We start from the raw sequence: 23,140 nt of genomic DNA on the forward strand, positions 1-23,140 counted from the left end.
TTCGTTGTACCCATTCCCACTAACACCAATCCCTTCCATGATAATCGCTAGGGAACCACGCTATAGAGGCGACCCTTCTGGCCTTCGGGCGGCGATTACCATACTAACATTCCTTCCCTTCCCCTGGTGACTGTAAGGACGTGGCCGGCGTCGTTATTGACCATTTAAAGCTCGAATCACCGAAAATTGCACAACGAGAATGATTTGCTGGTCCCAAGCGTCATTCTGTTTGTTCTTTGTGCAATTTGGTTGGTTCAGGTCAATCACGGAGTGCAACTACGAATTGTACAGTCTACCGAAGCTCAAGCTCAGAGTTTTCCGAAAATTTTCAATTGTCATTTTTGGTTGGAATATTTTTGGTTGAAATATGTGTAATATTTTTATGGGACCCCCTCTCCATTCCAGAGGAGGGAGAAACATTTAACATACCCAAAAATCCTCAATATAATATAATATGTGTAATAATTTTATGGGACCCCTTTCCATTCCAGAGGAGGGAGAAAAATTTCTCATACTCAAAAATCCTCACATCCCAAATTGTACTTGATTAGTTCTCGAGTTATGCAGAAATTCGTGTTTCATTTCTATGGCAGTTATTTCTAGAACAGCAGCCCGATGTGTCTTGCAGAGCAGAGCAGTTGTATGGATGAATCGATCTTATTTCGACCGTGGATCGATCTCCATCGCTGATGATTGTTGCGTGGACGTAGCTATTCTGTAACAACACAAAGATGGTCAATGAGGGTCCTGAGTTTTGAACTCACGATCGATCGCTTACTAAGCGAACGCGCAACCAATGTGGCTACGGAGACCCCCTTGAACTTATTTCGTGATTAATTTTTTTTGCTCACCTGTTTATCTAAACAATTTCCATTCCTTTAATCATTTTTCACACACCAAACGAACGAAACGAAAACGAAGTTTTTATTTATATGAACAGGAAGTTTTTTACTAATGCTACTTTGAATCTCAGACCAATCCGGAATGGACTTGAATAAAATCCATTCATACAACTGTGTTTTTCTTAAAATAGCATAAACATTATTTTTCAGTGTACTCCAACGCAGTATCGTAAAAAATCCTCAGTTTTAAGTAATTTTGTCTCCTGTATTCACTCGTATTATCTAGTGTTTTAAAAATAGCCATACAAATGAAACAAAAATTTCTGAATTACTCGATAATTAATCAAGCAAATAAAACCAAATTAGGCATATGGAGGTTTTAGGGTGCAATAAATGTTTTTACGGTGGTTAGACACTCCATCCCCCTCTCTTAGGGGGAGCTGCCATACAAATGAAACACAAATTTCTGCATTACTCGAGAATTAATCAAGCAAATGAAACGAAATTCGGCATGTGGAGGTTTTAGGGTACAATAAATGATTCTATGGTGGTTAGATACTCTTCCCCCTCTCTTAGGAGGCTGCCATACAAATGGAACACAAATTTCTGCATTACTCGATAATTAATCATGCAAATGAAACTAAATTTGGCATTCGGAGGTTTTAGGGGGCAAGAAACATTTTTAAGGTGGTGATGATATAATGACGAGTTTTGGTAGAAGTACAGTATAGTTAAAGGTAATTTTGAAGGGTAGATTAGAAAATCAATCAATGAACAGTTCTGCGAATGGACCCATGAACGTGCACTTAGTAAGAAAACGTGAATGTGAAAACGTGAACTAAAAATAAATTTTGGGTGGTACGAAGTTTGCCGGGTCAGAAAAAAGGGAAAACTAAAAAAAAACTGGAGATGCTTTGCCTTTGGCTGCTTCGCTGGAAACTGGCAGTAAACAGGAAAAACTGAAAGGTTTGCAACTTTGATCGTGTGTTAGTATGTTCAGGCAATTTTATATCATATTCACCGATGAAAACACAAAACTTTTCAATTGTTATACATGAATACGAAAACACTGAGCATAATTTCAAATCTAAATTCCATTCAGATGTTCATTCGAATAAATGTGTTGAAAATAATGACGTTGGAATAAAATATTTTTTTATTTTATACTTTATACTTAAAATACGGTACAGATTGATAAAAAGACGGGACGGTCAAAACAGGTCGAAAAAACGGTACTGTCCCGTTAAAAACGGTACGTTTGGTCAGCCTAGGTATAATGGGGTCTGGTACTGAAAGGTTGTCACAGTGGTTGTTTCCAACTCACATTGCCTCACTCACAGCTCCTCCAGACCAGACCCTCTATTCCAACTGCAGGTTTCGTCGTTCCATGTCGGCCTTTTTATAGCACGTGGAATTGTTTGTTTTGTATTTACCGGAGCACACAACAGTATGACTTAAAGAGGTTTGAAATTTGAATATTTAGTCACACTCGTTTCAAACTGTACTTTTTTTTGGTAAGCAAAAGATATGTTTGATGAACAGATCATGGCACTGTGATGCTGGCTTGATCACGTGCAACGTTGCTGGTCTGACGCGATGGAAAAAAAGTAAGAGAGATAAGGACATTCCGTTGCCACAGCTTAATGTGTGATGAGGGTAGGAATATTTTGGCTCTAATCCCGTCCACTGTTGCGGTAGTCAAACACGTCTGGCACTTTCTGGATAGTCGTCATATGATAAATCCAGATTAGTTCTAATAATATACTGAGCAATAGAGAAACAACAAATTAGCAACAACTAATAGAATCCGTGAATACAATCTCTCTTTCTGTTTATTCCACAGAATCGCAGTCCGGAATCAGCGGGGATTTCAATGCCAATGTAACCCATCAACAGAATCTATCACTATCGGAACCTCCCTCTCTGTCCGATGGACTTTCCTCGGTGGGCGGTTCCAGTGATTCGATGAGCATTACCACCAATGCAACGCGTAACTCGATTAATCTTACCAGCACACCGAAGCTGAACTCGGATCGAAACTCGAAGAACGGTTCACAGTTGCAGTTGGCCACCCTAAGCGGAAACGGATCTGGCCCAGGTCCTGGGGGTGGTAACGGCGACGGTGGAAACGTCATAGATGAAGGTGATACTGTGACAGTTATCGAAAACCTATCGAGTACCGAAGTGGAGTCTGTTAAATCGCCCGTGATCACCACGAACACGTCAGTGCGGTTAAGTTTGTTACCTTGGAATACCCATAACCGTTCGTCGATTATTTCGGCGAGCGTTTCGGCCACAATCGACATGATGGCCGCCAACGATGGGACGTTGCGTCCCGGAGAGATAGTGATGCGAACGTTGTTTGCTGATTTTACCGTACAAGCAGAGAAAAAAATAGAAATCGTCATGCTGGAAAGTTCTGACAAAAATTTGGCCAAGCTGTTGCAACGTGGAGAAGATAATCAGTTCGATCAGTTGCTGCAAGCACTCGGCTCGGTAGCCGAGCATTGTTTGCCCTCGCTGTTGAAGGCATTACTTGCGTGGCATCGACATCAGATATGCGATGGTGATATCAAACGTGACTACAAGCGATTCGAAACTGAACGTCAGGCGGCAGCAACGGCCAAATCTAGTAACGATTTGGAGTTTCAACTCCAGCGACGAGAAGCCGCGGTAGAATTCATATTCTGTTTGGCTTTGATCGAAATCCTCCGACAATTTTCATTCCATCCCGGCCATGACGATATGGTTAAGAATATCGAAAATCTTGCCTTCCGCCAGTTTAAGTACAAAGAGGGCGTTCAGTCGTCACCGAACGCACAGTATAACCATATGATTGCGGATTTATACGCCGAAGTGATCGGAGTGCTAGCGCAAAGCCGTTTTGCCTCCGTGAAGAAACGATTTATGACTGAGCTGAAGGAGCTTCGAAGCAAAGAACCGAGTCCGCATACCACCCACAGTATCATCAGTTTGTTGATGGGAATGAAATTTTTCCGCGTGAAAATGGCCCCGATTGAGGAGTTCGAGGCATCCTTCCAGTTTATGCACGAGTGCGCACAGTATTTTTTGGAGGTTAAAGATAAGGATATCAAGCACGCGATGGCTGGTTTGTTTGTGGAAATTCTGGTTCCAGTGGCAGCAGTATGTTGACGGTTTTTATGTAGTAGAGCAATTCCACGCCAAATCAGGCGAAAAATGGCCGATTTAGACGTGACCCTCTTCGATTTTTTTAAACCCTGTACATATGGTGTCAGCTACCAAAAATCACAGCTTTCATTATTATATGACCAATTTTAATTATGACTGATTTTTCGTAAGGATGCGGAATTTTTTTTAAATCGTAACTCGACATCAAGAAGTCTGAGTAAATTATAATGCACGGAAAAGTTGTCGGAAAATGATTGAACATTAGGAAACATAAGATTTTAAAGACACTTTTATTACTCGAAAATTGAGTTTAATTTCTAGAACAACGATATCGAAGGGTCTTTCAAGGCACAAAGATCTGGATCTGGTGTTATCTCGAAAAAAATTTTTTGGTAGAAAATCGACTTTTTGGGAATTACCCTGAATGTCCAAAAAATCAAAACTTTGAGTGATTTGAGGCACCCCTAAATCATGACCGATTGAGCTGAAATTTGGCACAGGTTAAGTTTGATAATTATTTTTTTTCCATACCTTCATTATTTTTTTTCCATAGCCTCTCAGGCTATGTCCCAAAAGGTCGATTTTCGGCAAAAAAAAATTTTTTTCGAGATAACACCAGATCTCGACGTTTTATGCATTTTTAAGTCATTTGGCATCGAAAGAAAATCGTTTTTCCAAATCTCCTTGGAAGATTCTCGAGGATCGAAAAAACAAAACTGAGCATTTTAAGGCCCCCCTAAATCATGTCCGATTGAGCTGAAACTTTGCACAGGTCATTTTTTGGGCCAATAAACAAAATGTACATGGTCGGTTTTTGGTTATTATATTAAATTATATATATATTTGTTCGATGTCGGACTCTTTGAAAGCGACAAATGTTTTTTTTTTAATTTATTAAATTTTAACACTGAGAAACCGTGACAGGACATTTTCGGCGTAGAACTACGGAGTTATGTAATTCAATCCGCTTGTGTATCACTTGTATCACTAATTCGGTAATCGTGGTCGGATGCGGATTAGTTCGTTGGATCGGAAGCCTTGAGAGAGGCTATAACTCTTTCGGAATGATTCCAACCATTCCGAAAGAGTTATAGGTAGAAGAAAAAGATGGCGGAAAATAATAACTATATTAACTGTATTTCTTTTCTCTTCTACAATTCTATCTTCTTTTCCGTTCGGTTGCTTCTACCTCTCCTGCTGCTGCTGATGGCCGGTGAAAAAGTAGCGATTTTCGGTCTAATTTTTTTTTGACTTGAATTTTCTTTATTTTTCATGGATTTTGATTATACAAAGTTTTAACATTATAAATGATCTTCCTTACTTCTAGCACTACATCTTTGTTATTTTTTTTTAATATTTATTATTTTTAACGTTTCAATACGTTTTATATATTTTAATTTTCAAAATATAACCCTACCTACTTAAACTAATTTTAACCTAAACCATAATCTAGCTGTAAAGATTTCGCTTGGCAGCAACCTCTGAATCTTTCTACCAACAGTTCAATTTTTTCATCCAACGGCAAGATATTGGGTTGGGGAAAAAGAAATGTCGTATATTGTCAATATATGGCAGCACTTAAACATACCTTGTGTTGTACTAATCGCATAGAGTAATGCTATACGACTATTTAAAGACGACAATCTGTGCTACAAGAATGGAGTCCACCAAGCAAGAAATTCGCCATATTTTACGTTTTTACTACATGCGAGGTAAAACTGCATCGAAAGCGGCCGAAAAAATTCGTGTAGTTTATGGACCCGATACTGTAACGATTCGCACAGCACAGCGTTGGTTTGATCGATTTCGTTCTGGTGTAGTGGCTGTCGAAGATACACCCCGTACTGGTAGGCCAATCGTCGTGGAAACCGATAAAATCGTTGAAATCATCCAAGTGAACACTCGTAACTGGCTATAGACCATAAAACCGGTTGGAAACATTAGCAGAAGATTGGATTCCAAAAAAAAGCTGGATGTATGGGTGCCACACGAATTGACGCAAAAAAATCTGAATCGACTGAATCAACGCCTGCGATGCACTGCTGAAACGGAACGAACTTGACCCATTTTTGAAGAAGATGGTGACTGGTGATGAAAAGTGGATCACGTACGACAACCTAAAGCGAAAAAAGTCGTGGTCAAAGCGCGGTGAGCCGGCCCAAACCATCGCCAAGTCCGGATTGACGGCCAGGAAGGTTTTGCTGTGTGTTTGGTGGGATTGAAAGGGAATCATCTACTATGAGCTGCTCAACTATGGCCAGACCCTCAACTCGGTTCTCTACTGTGAGCAGCTTGACCGTTTGAAGCAGGCGATTGATCAGAAGCGGCCAGAAATGATCAATAGGAATGGTGTTGTTTTCCACCAGGACAACGCTCGGCCTCACACATCTTTGATGACCCGTCAGAAGCTACGAGAGTCCGGATGGGATGTCCTATTGCACCCATCGTATAGTCCGGACCTGGCTCCAAGTGATTATCATCTCTTCCGGTCCATACAAAACGCTCTTGGTGATACTAAGTTGGCCTCAAAAGAGGCTTGCGAAAACTGGCTGTCTGAGTTTTGGCAACAAGTTTGCGAACAAAACGGCTCATATTTGACTTAAATTGGGTTATTTTTAAGTATGTTAAATAAAGCGTCAAATTTCGATCAAAAATACGACATTTCTTTTTCCCCAACCCTATATTAGCCAACTCGTGTATTTCACTGTTTCGTGTCCTAGGTGGACTTTTTGAGATCATACGAAGGATCTTGTTTTGAATTCTCTGTAATTTTAGTTTCTGAATATTTGCATAGCTCTTCCAGATTGGCACGCCATATACAATCACTGGAAAGATGATTTGTTTGTAGATAGCAAGCTTGTTCTTCAGTGACAGAGTCGAGCTGCGAGTTATCAATGACCTTATCAGTGCATTGCACTTGGTGTTAATTTTATCAACATGCGTGCCAAAAAGCAGTTTGCTGTCCATGGTGAGGCCGAGGTAAGTGACCTCACTAATCCAGTACCACTAAGTCTGACTTTGAGTCTGAGCCTTCTCTGCAGGTGTCACCAAACGATCTGTTGTGCTGTTAGCCGAAATAAGAGGGGTGAGCGGAGGAATAGGTCTAGGTTTGCTTTTCAAAACTTTGGCTGGTTTCCAAAATGCACGAGCACAATCTGGAAGAGACTGAAGCAAGCTCGAGAAGTTACTATTACGGAGCTCCACGAGTCTGGCTTGAATACTTTTGGAAATATTGTTTGAATTTGTTCTGAAGAACGGATGGCCAGTCCTGCCTCCGGTATATGTTACGAATTTTAATATTGAGTTGGGGAAAAAGAAATGTCGTATTTCTGATCGAAATTTGACGCTTTATTTAACATACTTAAAATTATCCAATTTAAGTCAAATATGCGCCGTTTTGTTCGCAAACTTGTTACCATTTAGAAGGCAACTTCATTATCCCCCCCTTATAAAACCCCCTCCTTATTTGCAAAAAACTCAGACAGCCAATTTTCGCAAGCCTCTTTTGAGGCCAACTTATTATCACCAAGAGCGTTTTGCATGGACCGGAAGAGATTATAATCACTTGGAGCCAGGTTCGGACTATACGGTGGGTGCAATAGGACACCCCATCCGAGCTCCTGTAGCTTCTGGCGGGTCATCAAAGATGTGTGAGACCGAGCGTTGTTCTGGTGGAAAACAACACCATTCCTATTGATCATTTCTGGCCGCTTCTGGTCAATCGCCAAACACATAGCAAAACCATCCTGGCCGTCAATCCGGACTTGACGATGGTTTGGGCTGGCTCACCGTGCTTCGACCACGACTTCGTTCCGTTTCAGCAGTGCATCGCATGCGTTGATTCGGTCTAAAAGATCTTTTTGCGTCAACTCGTGTGGCCCATACAGCCAGCTTTTCTTGGAATCCAATTTTCTGCAAATGGTTCCAAAAGGTTTTATGGTCTATACCTAATTCCTGGCCAATCGAGCGAGTGTTCACTTGGATGATTTTAACGATTTTATCGGTTTCCACGACGATTGGCCTACCCGTACGGGGTGTAACTTCGATAGCCACTACAACAGAACTCGATCAAATCAACGCTGTGCTGTGCGAATCGTTACAGTATCGGGTCCATAAACTACACGAATTTTTTTGGCCGCCTTCGTTGCAGTTTTACCTCGCAGGTAATAAAAACGTAAAATATGGCGAATTTCTTGTTCGGTGGACTCCATCTTTGACGCGCTATATCTTGAGACTGAAAGAGACAATCACAACACTGTCAAAACGACACTTGTAGCACAGATTTTCGTCTTTAAATAGTCGTATAGTATGACCCGATGCGATAAGTACAACACAAGATATGTTTGAGTGTTGCCATTTATTGACAATATACGACATTTCTTTTTCCCCAACCCAATATAACATTTGGTAGTAGAATCAATGATTAAGAGGTTGCTCACCTGGGAAATTATCCGTACGTGAAGTTCACGAGCCTGTGCAATCGCCGATTCAACCTCTTCCAGCGATCGGACGTTGTTTTTAGTCGTCGCAGGGACTCGATCGAAGTCGATGTTCTCATCCACACATCGTTCAAATCTATCCCAGTTTACTCGGTGATAATCTCTTCGAGTGATTTGATGTCTGCTCACGCCGAAACCGATCTCTAGGACCACATGAAAATAGTCAGAGTTCAACTCTTGGAAAACCTCCGGTTGAGAGACGTTGCATCCTATGTTGGTGATGAAACAATCGATGGTCGCCGGAACTGGTTCTATCTAGCATCAGAAGTCGTAAATCGGAAAAGTAAACGTTGATCTCCGGCTTCCAGTTGGCGACTCTGATAAATTCACGGTCCATATTTGTTGATGAAGGATGTAACGGCCTGAAGCTGTTGTGTTCTGGCACGACAGGTGCACATGATAATCATCACCTCAGACATTATTTCGATCAGTTCCTCTGCTGTAAATGGCGAATCGTCATCAGGCGTACTGGCAGCGGCACCAGCGTACGACAATCCTGGAACACGGGCCGGCCCTTGGTTTGGTTGAGTTACTGCTATGCTGAGGCGACTTTGAGCTGAGTGGCCAGGATTAACCGCTTGCTTGTTTGAAGAGATCGGAGCGGAAGCTCGATGATTATCTAAAGGAAGCGGCTCCAGGTTCGAAACCACTCGACGGGGCTGAAGCGCTGGATATTGTGATTCAGTGTTAGCTGTAGGAAGACGATCACTGCGTTGACGACCAGCTGATTTCCTATCGTTGACTTGTGACAGATATCGATGAATTCTGCTCGCTTGGTACAGGTGCGGGTTGTGACACGGTGATTCTCGCCACAGTTTGCGCATTTCGGTTCGATGTCATCTGCTTGACCACAGGACTCAGTGGAATGCCCACCAGAGTACTTATCGCAGCGCGGTTTCATATGGCAGTTTTTTGTACCATGACCAAACCAAAGGTAATTCAGGCACTGTGTCACGTCACGATGCAGCGGGCGGTAACGCTCCCAAGTGATGATGACTTGAAATATACCCTGGATTTCTTTTAGAGCCTTTTAGAGCCTTTAGAGCATGGAATTGGACCCCTCAACAAAATGGACCAGAAACAACTGATCTCGGCAGCTCTGATTGGTTGACTCTCGTCTAGTCATTTGATAGATGGCCATTGATTTCAGTCCGCGCTGTATTAGTTCAGACTGAACGGCAGTTGCTTTGTATGGTGGTAGTCCCCGTAGTAACACCTTCAGTGGTTTCGCCGACGGCAAATCGTGCGTGAGGAATTCAACTCCTTCCGGTTTTAAAAAGGAGCCGACCTTAGTATATTTTTGCATGCTGGAGCACACCATTTTAGTTCATACGCTGCACAGTTTGAAACGTGGCTGGAGGTTCTGTTGGGTGAGCTCGGTTTTGAGGTTGTTGACATCTTTCCTGGAGGCGAAAAGTGACAATCTATGTCAAAAAACAAGCTATGTCTGACAATATAAATATATTATGTATTTGTCTGCTCGTGTCGATACATGTCTGATAAAACCGTGTGTGTTCACTGTGTACAACATATTTCATAGCAAACCCTTGTTCAATTCAATGACTATCAACTTTTGCACAGAATGTTTGCACTGAGCTGCGCGAGTAGAAATATTCGATTCGTGTATCACGTATATGTTAGCATGTTTGATTTCTTCTACAACAAATTACGACTGCAGTTTTGATCCTTATCAGGTGAGTGATGTAACGTTCAACATTGTTCGCATAAATTGACGTAATGCGTTTTTCAATTGAATTAAAGGAACAAAAGTTCGTAAAACATCTTCGGCCAGATTTAAACACGAAGCAGAGGGAGTTGGACTGAGAATCAATGCGTCTAAAACCAAATACATGCTGGCTTCCGGGTTCAAGCACGACAAAACCCGGTTAGGTTGTAGTGATCAACGCCGATGAGTTCGGGGTAGTGGATCTTGTCTCAATGGTAACGTCTGACAATGATACCAGCCGTGAGATTCGGAGACGCACTATCAATGGGAGTCGTGTCTCCACAAACACTTTGGGTCGAACAGACTTAGCAATCGTGCGAAATGTTCCCTGTACAAAACGCTCATAAGACCGGTTGTTCTCTACGGGCACGAAACGTGGGCAATACTCGAAGAGGACCTGCCAGTACTCGGAATCTTCGAACGACGACTGTTAAGAGCCGTTTTCGGCGGTCTGAAGGAGGGCAGCGTATGAAGGCGAAGGGTGAACCACAAGCTCATGCAACTCACCGGTGAACCCAGTATCCAAAAAGTGATCAAAGCTGGAAGGATGCGCTGGGCAGGACATGTTGCAAGAATGTCGGACAACTATCCCGCAAAAATGGTGTTCATCGGGAATCCGGCGGGTACGAGACGACGAGGAGCGCAGTGAGCAAGGTGGTTAGACCAAGTGGAACAGGACATGGTGAGCATGGGGTGCCCGCGGAATTGAAGAGAGATAATCACGAACCGAGTTAATTGGAGGAAAATTGTGAATCAGGCCATGTTGTGAAGATGTTAAGCCAAAATAAATAAAAAAAGGTAAAGGTGAAAAATTGGCTGTTTAAACATTAGATAATGAGTAATTGAGTCTGACAAATAAACTGTCTTGGAAAAAATACAGTATTTGAAATATTTTTTTTCCTGAATAGTTCAATCATTTTCCAACAACTTTTCCGTACATCATATTTTAATCAGACATCTTGATCCAGAGTTGTGATTTTTTTTGAGAAATTTTTTTTTTCTGCACACCCCAAAAAAACGGAGAGGGTCGAATCAATGGCTGGCTGATTGGGCGTGGAATTGCTCTATAAGTAAAACTATAATAATTAATTCCATATTTTTACAGGCTGTCAAAAACGAGGTCAACGTTCCCTGTGTGAAGAATTTCGTGGATTTGTTATACTCGCAAACGTTGGACGCGTGCACTAAATCCAAACACAAGCTAGCGCTCTTTCCCCTTGTCACATGTTTACTGTGTGTATCGCAGAAGTCATTCTTTCTCAGTAATTGGCATTGCTTTCTTGCAATGTGTCTCAGTAATCTGAAGAATAAAGACCCTAAAATGAGTCGCGTCGCTCTGGAGTCGCTGTATCGACTGCTGTGGGTGTATATGATAAGGATAAAGTGCGAATCTAACTCGGCAACCCATTCCCGTTTGCAGAGCATAGTAAACTCGTTGTTTCCCCGGGGATCTAAAGCGGTTGTTCCGAGAGATACCCCGCTGAATATATTCGTGAAGATTATTCAATTTATAGCACAGGAGCGACTGGACTTCGCGATGAGAGATATTGTATTTGAACTGCTGTGTGTTGGGCGGCCGATCAAGATAATTATGACACCCGAGCGGATGAGTATAGGTTTGAGAGCATTTTTGGTTGTGGCGGATTCTCTGCAGCAGAAGGATGGAGAACCACCCATGCCAAGGACAGTTGGTGTTTTGCCCTCTGGAAACACGTTGAGAGTGAAGAAGACTTATCTAAATAAAATGCTAACGGAAGACACCGCGAGAAGTATTGGAATGTCGAATTATTTTCCTCACGTACGAAGAGTATTCGTGGATATTTTGAGAGCTCTTGACATCCACTGTGGACGGCCACTCATGATGACCATTAACCAGAACTTGAATAAAGAACCCGACGAAATGCTGACGGGCGAAAGGAAACCTCGAATCGACTTGTTCAGAACCTGTGTGGCCGCAGTCCCAAGGATTATTCCTGACAATATGACTGGTCATGAGTTGGTTGATATGCTTTCAAGATTGACCATCCACATGGACGAAGAACTTCGAGCGTTGGCTCACCAGTCCTTGCAAACATTAGTGGTTGATTTTCCCGACTGGCGCCAGGATGTGATCCAGGGATTCACCCAGTTTCTTGCCAGAGACGTTGTCGATACATTCCCCCACCTGTTGGATAACGGTCTGCGAATGCTTTTCGCGTTCCTCACGGTCTGGAAAAATGCGCTCAGCAACAGTAGCACAAACAACAGCAATAACAACACTTTGAATACGAAGGGCGCCACGAATACTGCGGCAGCACAACGTGTCGCTTTCCAGCAGCAGGACTCGGGCTTTTCCAAAACACAACCTCAACAGAGTGCTTCCTCGATGAATGCAGTTACCATCAACTCAAACTCCAGCGCCAGCTCTGGAATATCGTCGATTACGCAGACCACTACCATCCATGCGGTGGGAGGAGGAGGAATCGATTCAAGCGGGCACGGTTCCTCTGGAGGGAAGAAAAACCACGAACAGCCGCTGGCTACCACGATGCATATGGTCGAAGGTTTCGCGCTGGTTATGCTGTGTAATTGCCGATCTGCGCCTCGAAAATTTGCCGTGAACATTTTGAAGGAGGTCAGTATTTGCTACATAACAATAAAATAGGGTCAGTTTTCAAATACTACTGCTAGTCCTTTCCATCATATAGTTCAGAATTCTAAGTTGATGTTCATTTCATTGCGTTGGGCTTATTAAAATATAATTATCTCAATTTGTTATCAAACCATTAATGTCAAAATATTTTTCTATGGTTTTTTTCCATTTGCTTTTCCGTGTACTCAAAATTATGTCCGGAATGCGATAGGTAAAAGTATTGATGAAAGCCCTTGGTATTGTGGAGACGGAGCCACCGCTGATTGATGTAATTGATCGATGCTGCCCACAGGTATGTTCAATTGATATATTTTCAATTCATAAAACCATTTGTAAATGACACTGTGATTATTAACGTAATGTTATCTGCGGGGTGTAAGTTTATTGCCCGGGGCTACATACTGTGGATGAGTCTACATTGTTGGTTGGTGCGAAAAGGGGGAAGTAAAAATGAAGCCACATGATGTTTCTGATTAATATTTTCGTTAGCTTTGTGTATGTCAAAAAGTGTATATGATTCTTGCTGGAAAAATACGTCCGTCATATGATAAAGTAGGGGAAATGGGGGATGTCTGCCCATCTTCTTTTTGTAATGCAGCGGCATTTGGAATCAATTAGACTAAAGAAAAGCCTCAAACCTCACACCACACAACATGCAAAAAATTAAATGCAATTAATTTCATTTATTGTTATCAAACTTACAGTTTCGCTGCATCAAATTGTTCGTCTTCTGTAGGGGAACAGAACTTTACGGCACAATACACGAAAAGTTTGTTCAATCAGCGGGGAAAACCGTAAAAACTACGATTGGAAAACTCACATTTTCTAGCACTTAATATGCTTGCTCTGTTCATGCTACCGTTTCCTTCCACCTATCGAATTTTACCAATGTTTCTTTACGTTAGGTACATACGGTTCAACAATAAACGGAGATGACATTATAAAAAATCCAAGTTGAGCCGTACTTTTTTAGATAAAGGGGTGGTCCAAATCACCCCGTACGTCCAACTCACCCCGTGTTATCCTACATATTCACAGAAAAGTGCAGAAGACCAAGTTACATCGAATGAAGTAAAAAAGTTGATGGGTCTGGGCCAAGAGGCACGGATGGGATCTTGACATAGGACTGTGATTGTGTGTAATAATTGCATTCGAATTTAATTTTTTTATTGAACAAAATCTGGATTTTTTTTCTCTTTCGATACATTAAATGGAAGCCCTGAAAAAACCGTTGCCTGTATGAACTTTTATCCTTTACGGGTTAGATGAGATGAGATGAGTGCTCTCTTGGGAAGTTCGTGTAGCTGCAGTAGTGAACTGATCTCATTGGGTGCTAAGTTCTGCTTATGTATAGGAAAGGGAAAAGTGAATTGGCAAGTGCATTCAAGGAAGTGAAGCGAGCTTCTAAGGAAGACATAAGAAATATAATTTTAAGATCGCGACTTCTCAAGCTATCACAATCTGATATACGTGAGTATACTCTTTCGGACTTCTAAATCAGCAGCCAGTTAGATTCATTAATTGCATTTTTCACATAACCAAACAACATGCTCGATATTATGACATCCTGGACCACGATTACATACATTGTTAGTAGCAAGATCTACACGATAAAGACGTGAATTGAGTTCGAATTGATTGAACTTCGAGGATGATAGAGTAAAACAATCTTCCAAGATCATCCCTCAATTGACTCCATTGATTGAGTGCCGACTTTAAAATGCCTGTCTGTCCGAAAAATGGAGGATAACTCGTGATACGCATCAGCTCACACTGTGAGCTAACGCAGAATTGCAGGCAAAAAGATTGCTTGTTGTGTGGGGAGGAAAGCAAGTGGTTAGCGCAATCGATAAACCATATCCATTTTAATCGTCAAATTGTTAATTTTTTTTCCATATTTTCTGTTCGTGTTTCAAGCAAAAAATTGCTGAATAAATTTCCTGTATAATGTTACATAACACAACATGTTGCAATAACGATTTTGGTTAATATGCGTTCGAAATCTCTTAATGAATCGTTTTATTTTTCGTAGAGTGACCCTCCTATATAGAAACCAGAGACATAGTCTTATGTCAAAACGGGTTTATATCCACATAATTCACAATTGGTCAGTGGTTCTGAACACAACACTGCGCGCTATTTTATATGTGTGAGTAATTATTGGGCACGATACAAAAAAAAATAGTTCTCCTTTAGTATATGTCAAACCACATTGAGATCAAACATCGATACATGCATACGTGATACATGAGAGAGAGAAACGAATATATTTTGGGGAAAGTCACTTCAACGCGCAATGAAGTCCATTTGACGGGGAAGAATGAAATGAAAATAGTCGAGTCGTAGAGTGAGATAGCTATTAAACGCCCTAATGACTGTTGAGTCATGTTGACGGGGAAACTGCTGGATGAATCCAAAACTTATTTACAATTGAATACGAAAGCGGATTTCTTCATAGTCCCGTGACTATCTTCAGTTGAATATGACTTTGTCGAGCCCTGCTCGAATTTGAAGTGATTTTGACTTCGTACTTTATATCGAGCAAAATCGCTGTGAAGAAAGAGAAACATTGTTGACTGTTCGCTAACTGGAACGAGATTGTAGTAGGAATCGCAAAATACATTTTTTATTACTTGGCCCGTTGCAATGAGTTGTAAACGAGCGGATCTTTAACAGTAATATTTCTTCTCTTCTCAGTGTCCGTGGAACATGCACTGTATTTGCATAAACAATTAAGAAGGTGGTGTCAAAGACACGACCGCATTGTTTACGTTTTTGCATCCAATTAGCTTTCAATTCAATTACCATTTACGATATTAACTTAGGAAGGAAATAAATTTTATAATTCACTTTTGGGTAGAATTTTTTGGTGTTTGATTTTGTTGTAACTTTTATCTTTTGTTTATTTTCTAGAGGCTTCACACTAAAAAGTGATTTGTCCGGAGCCGACCATATGCTGAACAAAGCAACAAACGCATGTATTTCAGAAAATATATCTTCTATTGGGTTCCTCAATGTTCCGGAATTTTCGGAATCTCAGCCGTCGACAAGGCGACTTGCAAGGGGGAGAAAAGGAGTACCTTAAGATATTTCTTTTCCTCCATCTGTCATCAACCGTTGGGTGAAACATTAGGTCCGCCTATTCTGGGATATATTTACAGAGAAACCTAAAGAAACATCCATTCCTCCCATTTGAGAAGATGACCCTCCTATAATCACGCATACGGTATCACAGACCGAAAATTATTTTGTTTTTAGGAGGCTGAATTAAACGACTATCAAAACTGAATAAAGTTGAAGAAAAAATATTTTCTGAAGATTTTTTTCTATAAATAAATATAGTATACTAGCTGACCAGGCAAACGTTGTTCTGCCAAATAAATTATTTCTAGTGAATATTTTGGGTGTTGAATAAAACACACTAATATATTGTAAGTGTGTTTGAATATTTTAACGATCTTTAAAATAAATCGAATGTGACCGATAAAAAAACGAATTAAATGATTTGAACGAAAGGTTATATGATGTTTCTTGGTGTATTTCATTAATGTAACTGATATGTTTGATCTCTTAAAAGTTAAACGTCAACTGAAAAAAGTAATATAAGTTTTTCGTAAAGTAGAAAAAAATGAAATATTAAAAATCAATATTTATTGCTGTCTCCTTGTTAGAAAATACGTGCATGTGATTTTCAACATGGCTTAGTTTATAACAGCTTGGTCTCGTTCATAAATTGGAAAACGTTCAAATTAATCGGCCTGTTTGGAATCGCGTTATTTTATCGTTGTCATTCAATCGAGGAGTATTCACATCGGTAATCTAAGTTTGAAACACAGCCATATTGCTTCCTTTATTCATTGATGGTTTTCATTACTCTTCACCGATTTGTTGAACTCAATATTCATATATGCATATGAGTGATCGGATTTTACAATTCGATCGAAATCGACTTTTACACTCTTAAATTCGTTCGCCTTGTCGCGAAACAATGGTCAAAATAAGTTGTATTCAACAGAATACAACCAACAATATGTGGGGACGAATACGATCGAACTTCATTTTGTGTTTGGACACACGTGCAATGTCATGACAATGCATTGCGCTTTGGCCTGGCTATAACTAAAGCTGTGTCGGCGTTGCTCATGATAGTGTCTCGCAAGTGAATGTATTATTCCTCGCACCGCTTTTGTTGATTGTGTAGTAAGAATTGCAGTCGTTCAATCTCTACCTTCGCGTATATGTCGACCATAAATTGTTGGCACAGCTTACGATATCTTGAATTGGCGTTTCTTGACCATGTCAAATCACCATATGATAAACATAAAAATCCTTCGAGCGCGCCCTCTGTTTCGTCGCATGTTCATAAATATTAAATCAAAATGAGAAATGATGTTCATAATGAATTAAGTATCTTTGACGGGGTCTCGTTGGTCTAATGTTTATGCAAGAGATTTTTCGATAAAGAAACCCTTCTGACCTGCACTGTAGTCACGCGTATTCTTGAGCTTGCCACTCCAGAATACATTCAAGGCGTATTGTTCGTCATAGAAATCTCAACTATTTACTTATAAAAATGACGCAAGTAGTACCACGTTGAGAAGGCAAACCTTGGGAACGTTAGTGCCATTGAAGAAGAATATAGCGAGGGTCGTATGAACGGTGTGTGTCAACGATGAATTCCAGATTATTGTTTTTTCTTCGCATTAAATTTCTCGTGTCATCGTGCTATCATGATTCCAGCAGCGCTTGTGCTTTGGATCTACGCACGTGCTCTCCAGCTGATGTTTTATCAGGGTTGATGGCAATAGCGTGATTGTCATTTTGTAATCCGAGCAAATGTGATTTGAAGAATTTCGATAACTCATTGTGCTCATTCAAGAAGGCTTCCAGCTCGTCGGAGATGATCCCTGCTTTAGATGAATTGATGTTACTTGTGTATTTGTAGATGGATGTTCAATGAAGCGGGCGTTACGCCATCAGTCATTGAACAACTTAAATAAATTCGTTCTGTTGAAAAAACGAACAACGGTTAAATTATTAGAATATTTTTGACACAAAAATAATAAAATCGCAATTAAAAATAGGGAATTGGGGTCAAAATTTAAGGTTATATGTATATCCAGATCTTTTTTTCTGCATAGAGCCACCCTATTCGGTATTAAATGTATGGTTATCGGTATCCTACCGGTATCATATATAGTTTACAACCTATTCTCATACCTACCAAGTATTTTGAGTATAATTTCATCAAAATCGGTCGAGCCGTTTCGGAGGAGTTCGGTAACAAACACCGTGACACTAGATTTTTATATATACATATAGACTAGTAATGATTTTGCGCGCGAGACAGGATGCCACCACACTTCCATGGTTCGATCGAAACAACAGTCGATAAAGACTGGTTCTTACTCATATCCGACTCGGTCAAATTCTCTTTACTCACTCCTACTTGATTGACAAAACAGAACAACAATTATGCTTCTTCAGTGCGGCCCTCATTTTTGCTGGTCTTCGTAGCCACATTGGTTGCGCGTTCCCTGTTCAGTCTCACGACTGAAGAAAAGAGAAACCGCAAGAGAAAACATGTCTGGACATGTTCATAAGGAACAAACGCCCCTTTTCTTTGATTCCCCTTCCAGCAGCGCACGTGCATTACATAGCGCAATAACGGCAACAACACAAGAAAGATAAATGCTGTCCATCGCTATTGCAGTATTACCGCTGAATAAAACTATGCGTTTCAGCCAGTGAGACGCTCTCACATCTATATTTTTTTGACGGCTCAAGAAGTGTTTTACCTCGAATAGTTTTTTTTGCAAGTGTTTTCTATATTCTAGATTAAGTTAGTATAGTTCTAGATTAAGCTAGTAATGTAAATCAAAAGTGTAAATAAAATAGTTTAGAAAGACATTATTCCGTGTGTTGATTCTCACAGTGTTAAAGAGTTTTATTTAGCAGCTGATTCAACGAGAGTGGTCGACAGCGTAGATCAGCGAGTGGAAAGTTTCGCAGCACGCAGCTTTTCAACCAGCTACTTCCCGGCGATTGTGATTGTCGCATGCGTGAGGCATCACCAGCTGTCCAGTTAATCCGAGGAAAGGTCACGAGCATCTTTGCCTCCTCCCCAATAATATACAGTCCACCATCGAACCACACATTCCCTATTGATCGTGAGTTCAAAGCTCAAGACCCTCAAGTGACCATCTTTGTGTTGTCATAGAATAACTACGTCCACGCAATAATCATCAGCAATAGAGATCCATCCACGGTCGAATGAAGATCGATTCAGCCTGCTCTGTTCTGCAAGAAACATCGGGCTGTTGTGCTATCTATAATTCAACAATGATCAATATCAACTGTCTCCGCTATCCGGTCTGTTGTACAACGGTAGAACAGAAAGAATACTTTTACGCCTAAATGGCTACTACTGTGTAATTTATCATAATGTAATGCAACAGGAAAAATACTCTTATGCCTAAATGGCTGCTACTACTATGTAATGTACAATTTATAGACACCATAAAACATGTGACATGTATACGATTAAAACCCTGCTCTGTTACAGCTAAAATGCTAATGAGCCTAAATAAATAAACTAACGGGATCAAAAAAGACTGATTGTTAAGAGTTTAGTTTTAGTTTTTCAAATTGGCAAACTAACTAAACGCATACTTCATAGCAAACCCTTATTCTGTTCAACACCCTGTAACGCTATGTTGAACAGCAGGCAAGAGAGACCATCACCTTGACGAAGTCCCCTGTGGGGTATGATCTTAACAGTCCGCCCGAAATTACTAATCCATCGTAGCTTTAATCAGTCTAATCAGCTTCCCGGGAAAGCCGTTCTCGTCCATAATTTTCCATAGATCTTCGCGGTCGATGGTATCATACGCTGCTTTGAATTCGAAGAACAGATGCGTGAGGAGTTTGTATTCACGGCCTTCCTGGACCATCTACCGCAACGTTAACATTTGATCCGTCGTTGACCGTCCTTCAACGAAGCCGGCCGGATAACTTCCCACAAATCTTTTCGCAGTTGGTGATAGTCGGCGGAAAATAATTTTAGATGGCACTTTGTAGGCAGTATTGTGGACGGTGATTGCACGATAGTTCTCACAGTCCAGCTTGTCGCCCTTTTGTAGATCGGGCAGATAACCCCATCTTTCCACTCATCTGGCAGTTGTTCTGCATTCCAAATTCTCACAAAAAGCCGGTGCAGACTAATGGCCAGCTTCTCCGGGCCTATTTTAATAAGCTCCGCTCCGATGCCAACCTTCCCAGCGGATTCATTGTTCTTCAGCTGGTTGATAGCTTCCTTAACTTCGCTTATCGTTGGAGCTGGCACTTCCTCCACTCTTGTCCCACCGACGAAATTGCTTTCCCCGTCGCCATAGTCCTCTGCTCCGCCATTCAGGTGTTCGTCGAAGTGATGCTTCCACCTTTCCGTCACTTGACGATCGTCCGTCAGACGATCCCATTCTTATCCCGACACATTTCAGCTCGCGGTACAAAGCCTCTGCGGGATGCGTTGATCTTCTGGTAAAACTTTCGCATTTCATGAGACCGATGCAGCTGCTCCAACTCTGCATATTTCGCCTCCTCCAGGCAGTGCTTTCTCTTCCGGAAGATTTGGGTACGATGCATCTTCTTCCGTCGATGTCTTTCCACGTTCTTGCGAGTGGCACTGCGCAACTTAGCCGCCCGCGCAGGTGTCTCCTCATCCTTCACCCTCCTACATTTATCGTCAAACCACTCGTTCCGCTTAATACGCCCCACGTGCCCGAGTATGTTTTCTGCTACGCTGAAGATGGCTGTTTTAATGGTGTTCCAACAGTCCTCGAGACACCCTTCGTTCAGCTCGCCCTCTTCCGGCAGCGCAGCTTCGAGCGAATGCACGTATTTTCCATCGACATCAGGCTGCCGAGCGAGATTTAACCGAGGCGGGCGTCGGTACCGAATGTTGTTCACAACGGCCAGTTTTGGGTGCATCTTCACCATCACCAGGTAGTGATCCGAGTCAACGTTAGCGCTCCGATAGGATCTGACGTCGATGGTAGGTGGGCCAATATGTCAAAACCACTCTGCAGCCATCTTGGAACCTTGTTACGTCTGTTCAGTCTGTCTTTTTGACGCTTCAAGCAAATAATTATCTTTCTGCTTTCTTCCGTACTGTTTTCATATACCGCTCCCGTAACCAAGTTAGTGACGAAACGGCCTCACCCAGTACCATAGAGGTATGGGCAAAATCGCATCGAAATTCGTTCAACACCACTCATTCACAGATAAAACTCTCCCTTCTATTCTTCGTTTATGCCTCACTTTATTTGAGACAGAAAACATTTACCTATCATCTTCGCAAAGTTCATTTTCTAATTTTACGGAAAAATACTGTCTCGATTCCGCTCATGTATTCTCAGGGAATCTTGCATTCTCTCATTTGCCTCTCGGAATGACGTTAGATGGTGAGCGAATTAAATTGGGAACTTTTGCTTGAGCCAGTGAGTGTCTCTGTAAAATCATTCGTTTTTCACTCAAATAGCAATCATTGAGCCTCGATCGCGGCAGTAAAATATAGGTAGATAATTAAAATTGAGTTCTGTGCGCTATTGCAATCAGGGCTCGGTATAGTCATAGTCAACTGAGGATAGTCAGCTGACTATCTGACTGACTATATCCGTATTCAGTCGGAAATGACTTTTGACTTCTTCACTCAGTTTCTCCGCCAAAACAACTAAACAGTCAGTCGGGCTTTTTGTCGCTATCTCCCTCTACCGACTCGACTATATCATTTCATTCCTCCCAGTCAAATTGTCCTCGTTGCATTTTGAAGTGACTTCTCCCAATACGAATTCGTTCCTCTCTTTCTCTCTCCCATGTACGTGTGCATGCATCGGAGTTTGAATTCAACGCGGTTTGACATACGCTACAAGTGAGCTAGATTTTTTTGTATCGTACACGAAAATTACTCACACCTATAAAATAACGTGCAGTGTGTGTGTGCGCTATTTTGCTCGTTATTTACTAATACTAACGCGAGGCCCTTTATATTTATCTTTATACTTGATAAATGTCGAAGTTCGTTGGTTTGAGTTCCCGATGGGTAGACAATAAACCATCCATTGATAAGGTAACTACTTTTTTGCATCAGAAATCAAGCTTTCGTTCCTCTTTATTTGGACGCAAAATAAGATTGCGTACGCGGGTATAAAATTAGTATCAGGGGGAAATGAAAGTGTGGACTGAAGTCAGTTGAATGAAGAAGCAGATTTGTATTCATTAGTCGCGTTAGTTAAAATAACCACTGACTGGACTAGTTCACCAATCATCCTCGCTAGTCAACGCTAGTCAATTCATTTTCTAGTCAAGTCACTTCTTGTTGGCGGCGACTGCCGAAGCAGTTCTAGTCGAAGCGAAGCTACTGAGAGTAGAGTCGATCTTCATTTTCCACCTTCGAAGATTTCGGGCCCTGATTGCAATGGCATTTTTTCGTTTCCAGTATGACGCCAACGCAAGAGTAGAAGGGAAAAAAATCATACATACACGTAGATTGAGTCTATTTGAACTCACTCGTTATTTCGTTTCGTGCGATCCTTCCAAAGGAGTGTACCGAACTGCATCGAATGTTGTTTTCCACTCTTTGTTTTGTTATGTTCACTCTCAGTCCCGAATGAATATGGTCGGAGAGAGAAAAATGATTCATCATTCAATCTCACGGTTGCTTGCTGCATTCTCTTCGCCATGATTATTCCAAGCAGATACAAGGGTGATTTATAATTAGGGAATAATGAGCGAATGAACTTTTCCATACTTGGTACCATTGACCCGTCTAGCTCAGCATTAGGAAAAAGTGTTCGCTCGTTGTGCTGTAAAAAAAAAGAAAAGACTCGTTCGCTCGCTCGAGACTGTGATTTAAAATCAAGGATGGCTTATTTATACCAAATAAGTTGGAAACGGGCAGAAACGAATGTGTTAGTTGCTCGTTTTTGACGGTACGGGTAGGTGAACACATAAATGCAGGGAAAAAGAGGAATGCTTCCAGTTTTCATTAATTTACACCGCTTAGGGAATTGTAATGTATAGCATATCAAACAAATCTTAGAGAATTTTCGATTCGATTGGAGTGCAAATTATCATAATTATTTCGTAGTGAGAATAGTTATTAACGTTAACTCTATTTCATTAAAACGTGACCTGTTTTCTGATTTAACACCCTTCCAGGAAGATGTAGTCCCATAATTAATCATTTAAGGACCAAGATTTAATGAGGGAGCCTTACCAATCGAAAAGAATT

At 41.2% G+C, this 23,140-nt stretch overlaps 1 protein-coding gene across 5 annotated transcripts in view; it reads left to right on the plus strand.

The window, feature by feature from the left end:
• Positions 1-23,140, plus strand: part of LOC129767870 (protein furry) — a 248,238-nt gene that overhangs the window by 26,784 nt on the left and 198,314 nt on the right. For all 5 annotated transcript variants that reach the window (XM_055769115.1, XM_055769116.1, XM_055769117.1 and 2 more), the window contains exons 2-4: positions 2,686-3,986; positions 11,323-12,831; positions 13,061-13,141. In XM_055769115.1, coding sequence (XP_055625090.1) covers positions 2,686-3,986; positions 11,323-12,831; positions 13,061-13,141 — 2,891 coding nt within the window. The remainder of the gene's footprint in view (positions 1-2,685; positions 3,987-11,322; positions 12,832-13,060; positions 13,142-23,140) is intronic.

The sequence above is a fragment of the Toxorhynchites rutilus genome, chromosome 2, assembly GCF_029784135.1.
Source record: "Toxorhynchites rutilus septentrionalis strain SRP chromosome 2, ASM2978413v1, whole genome shotgun sequence".
NCBI classification, from domain to species: Eukaryota; Metazoa; Arthropoda; class Insecta; order Diptera; family Culicidae; genus Toxorhynchites; species Toxorhynchites rutilus.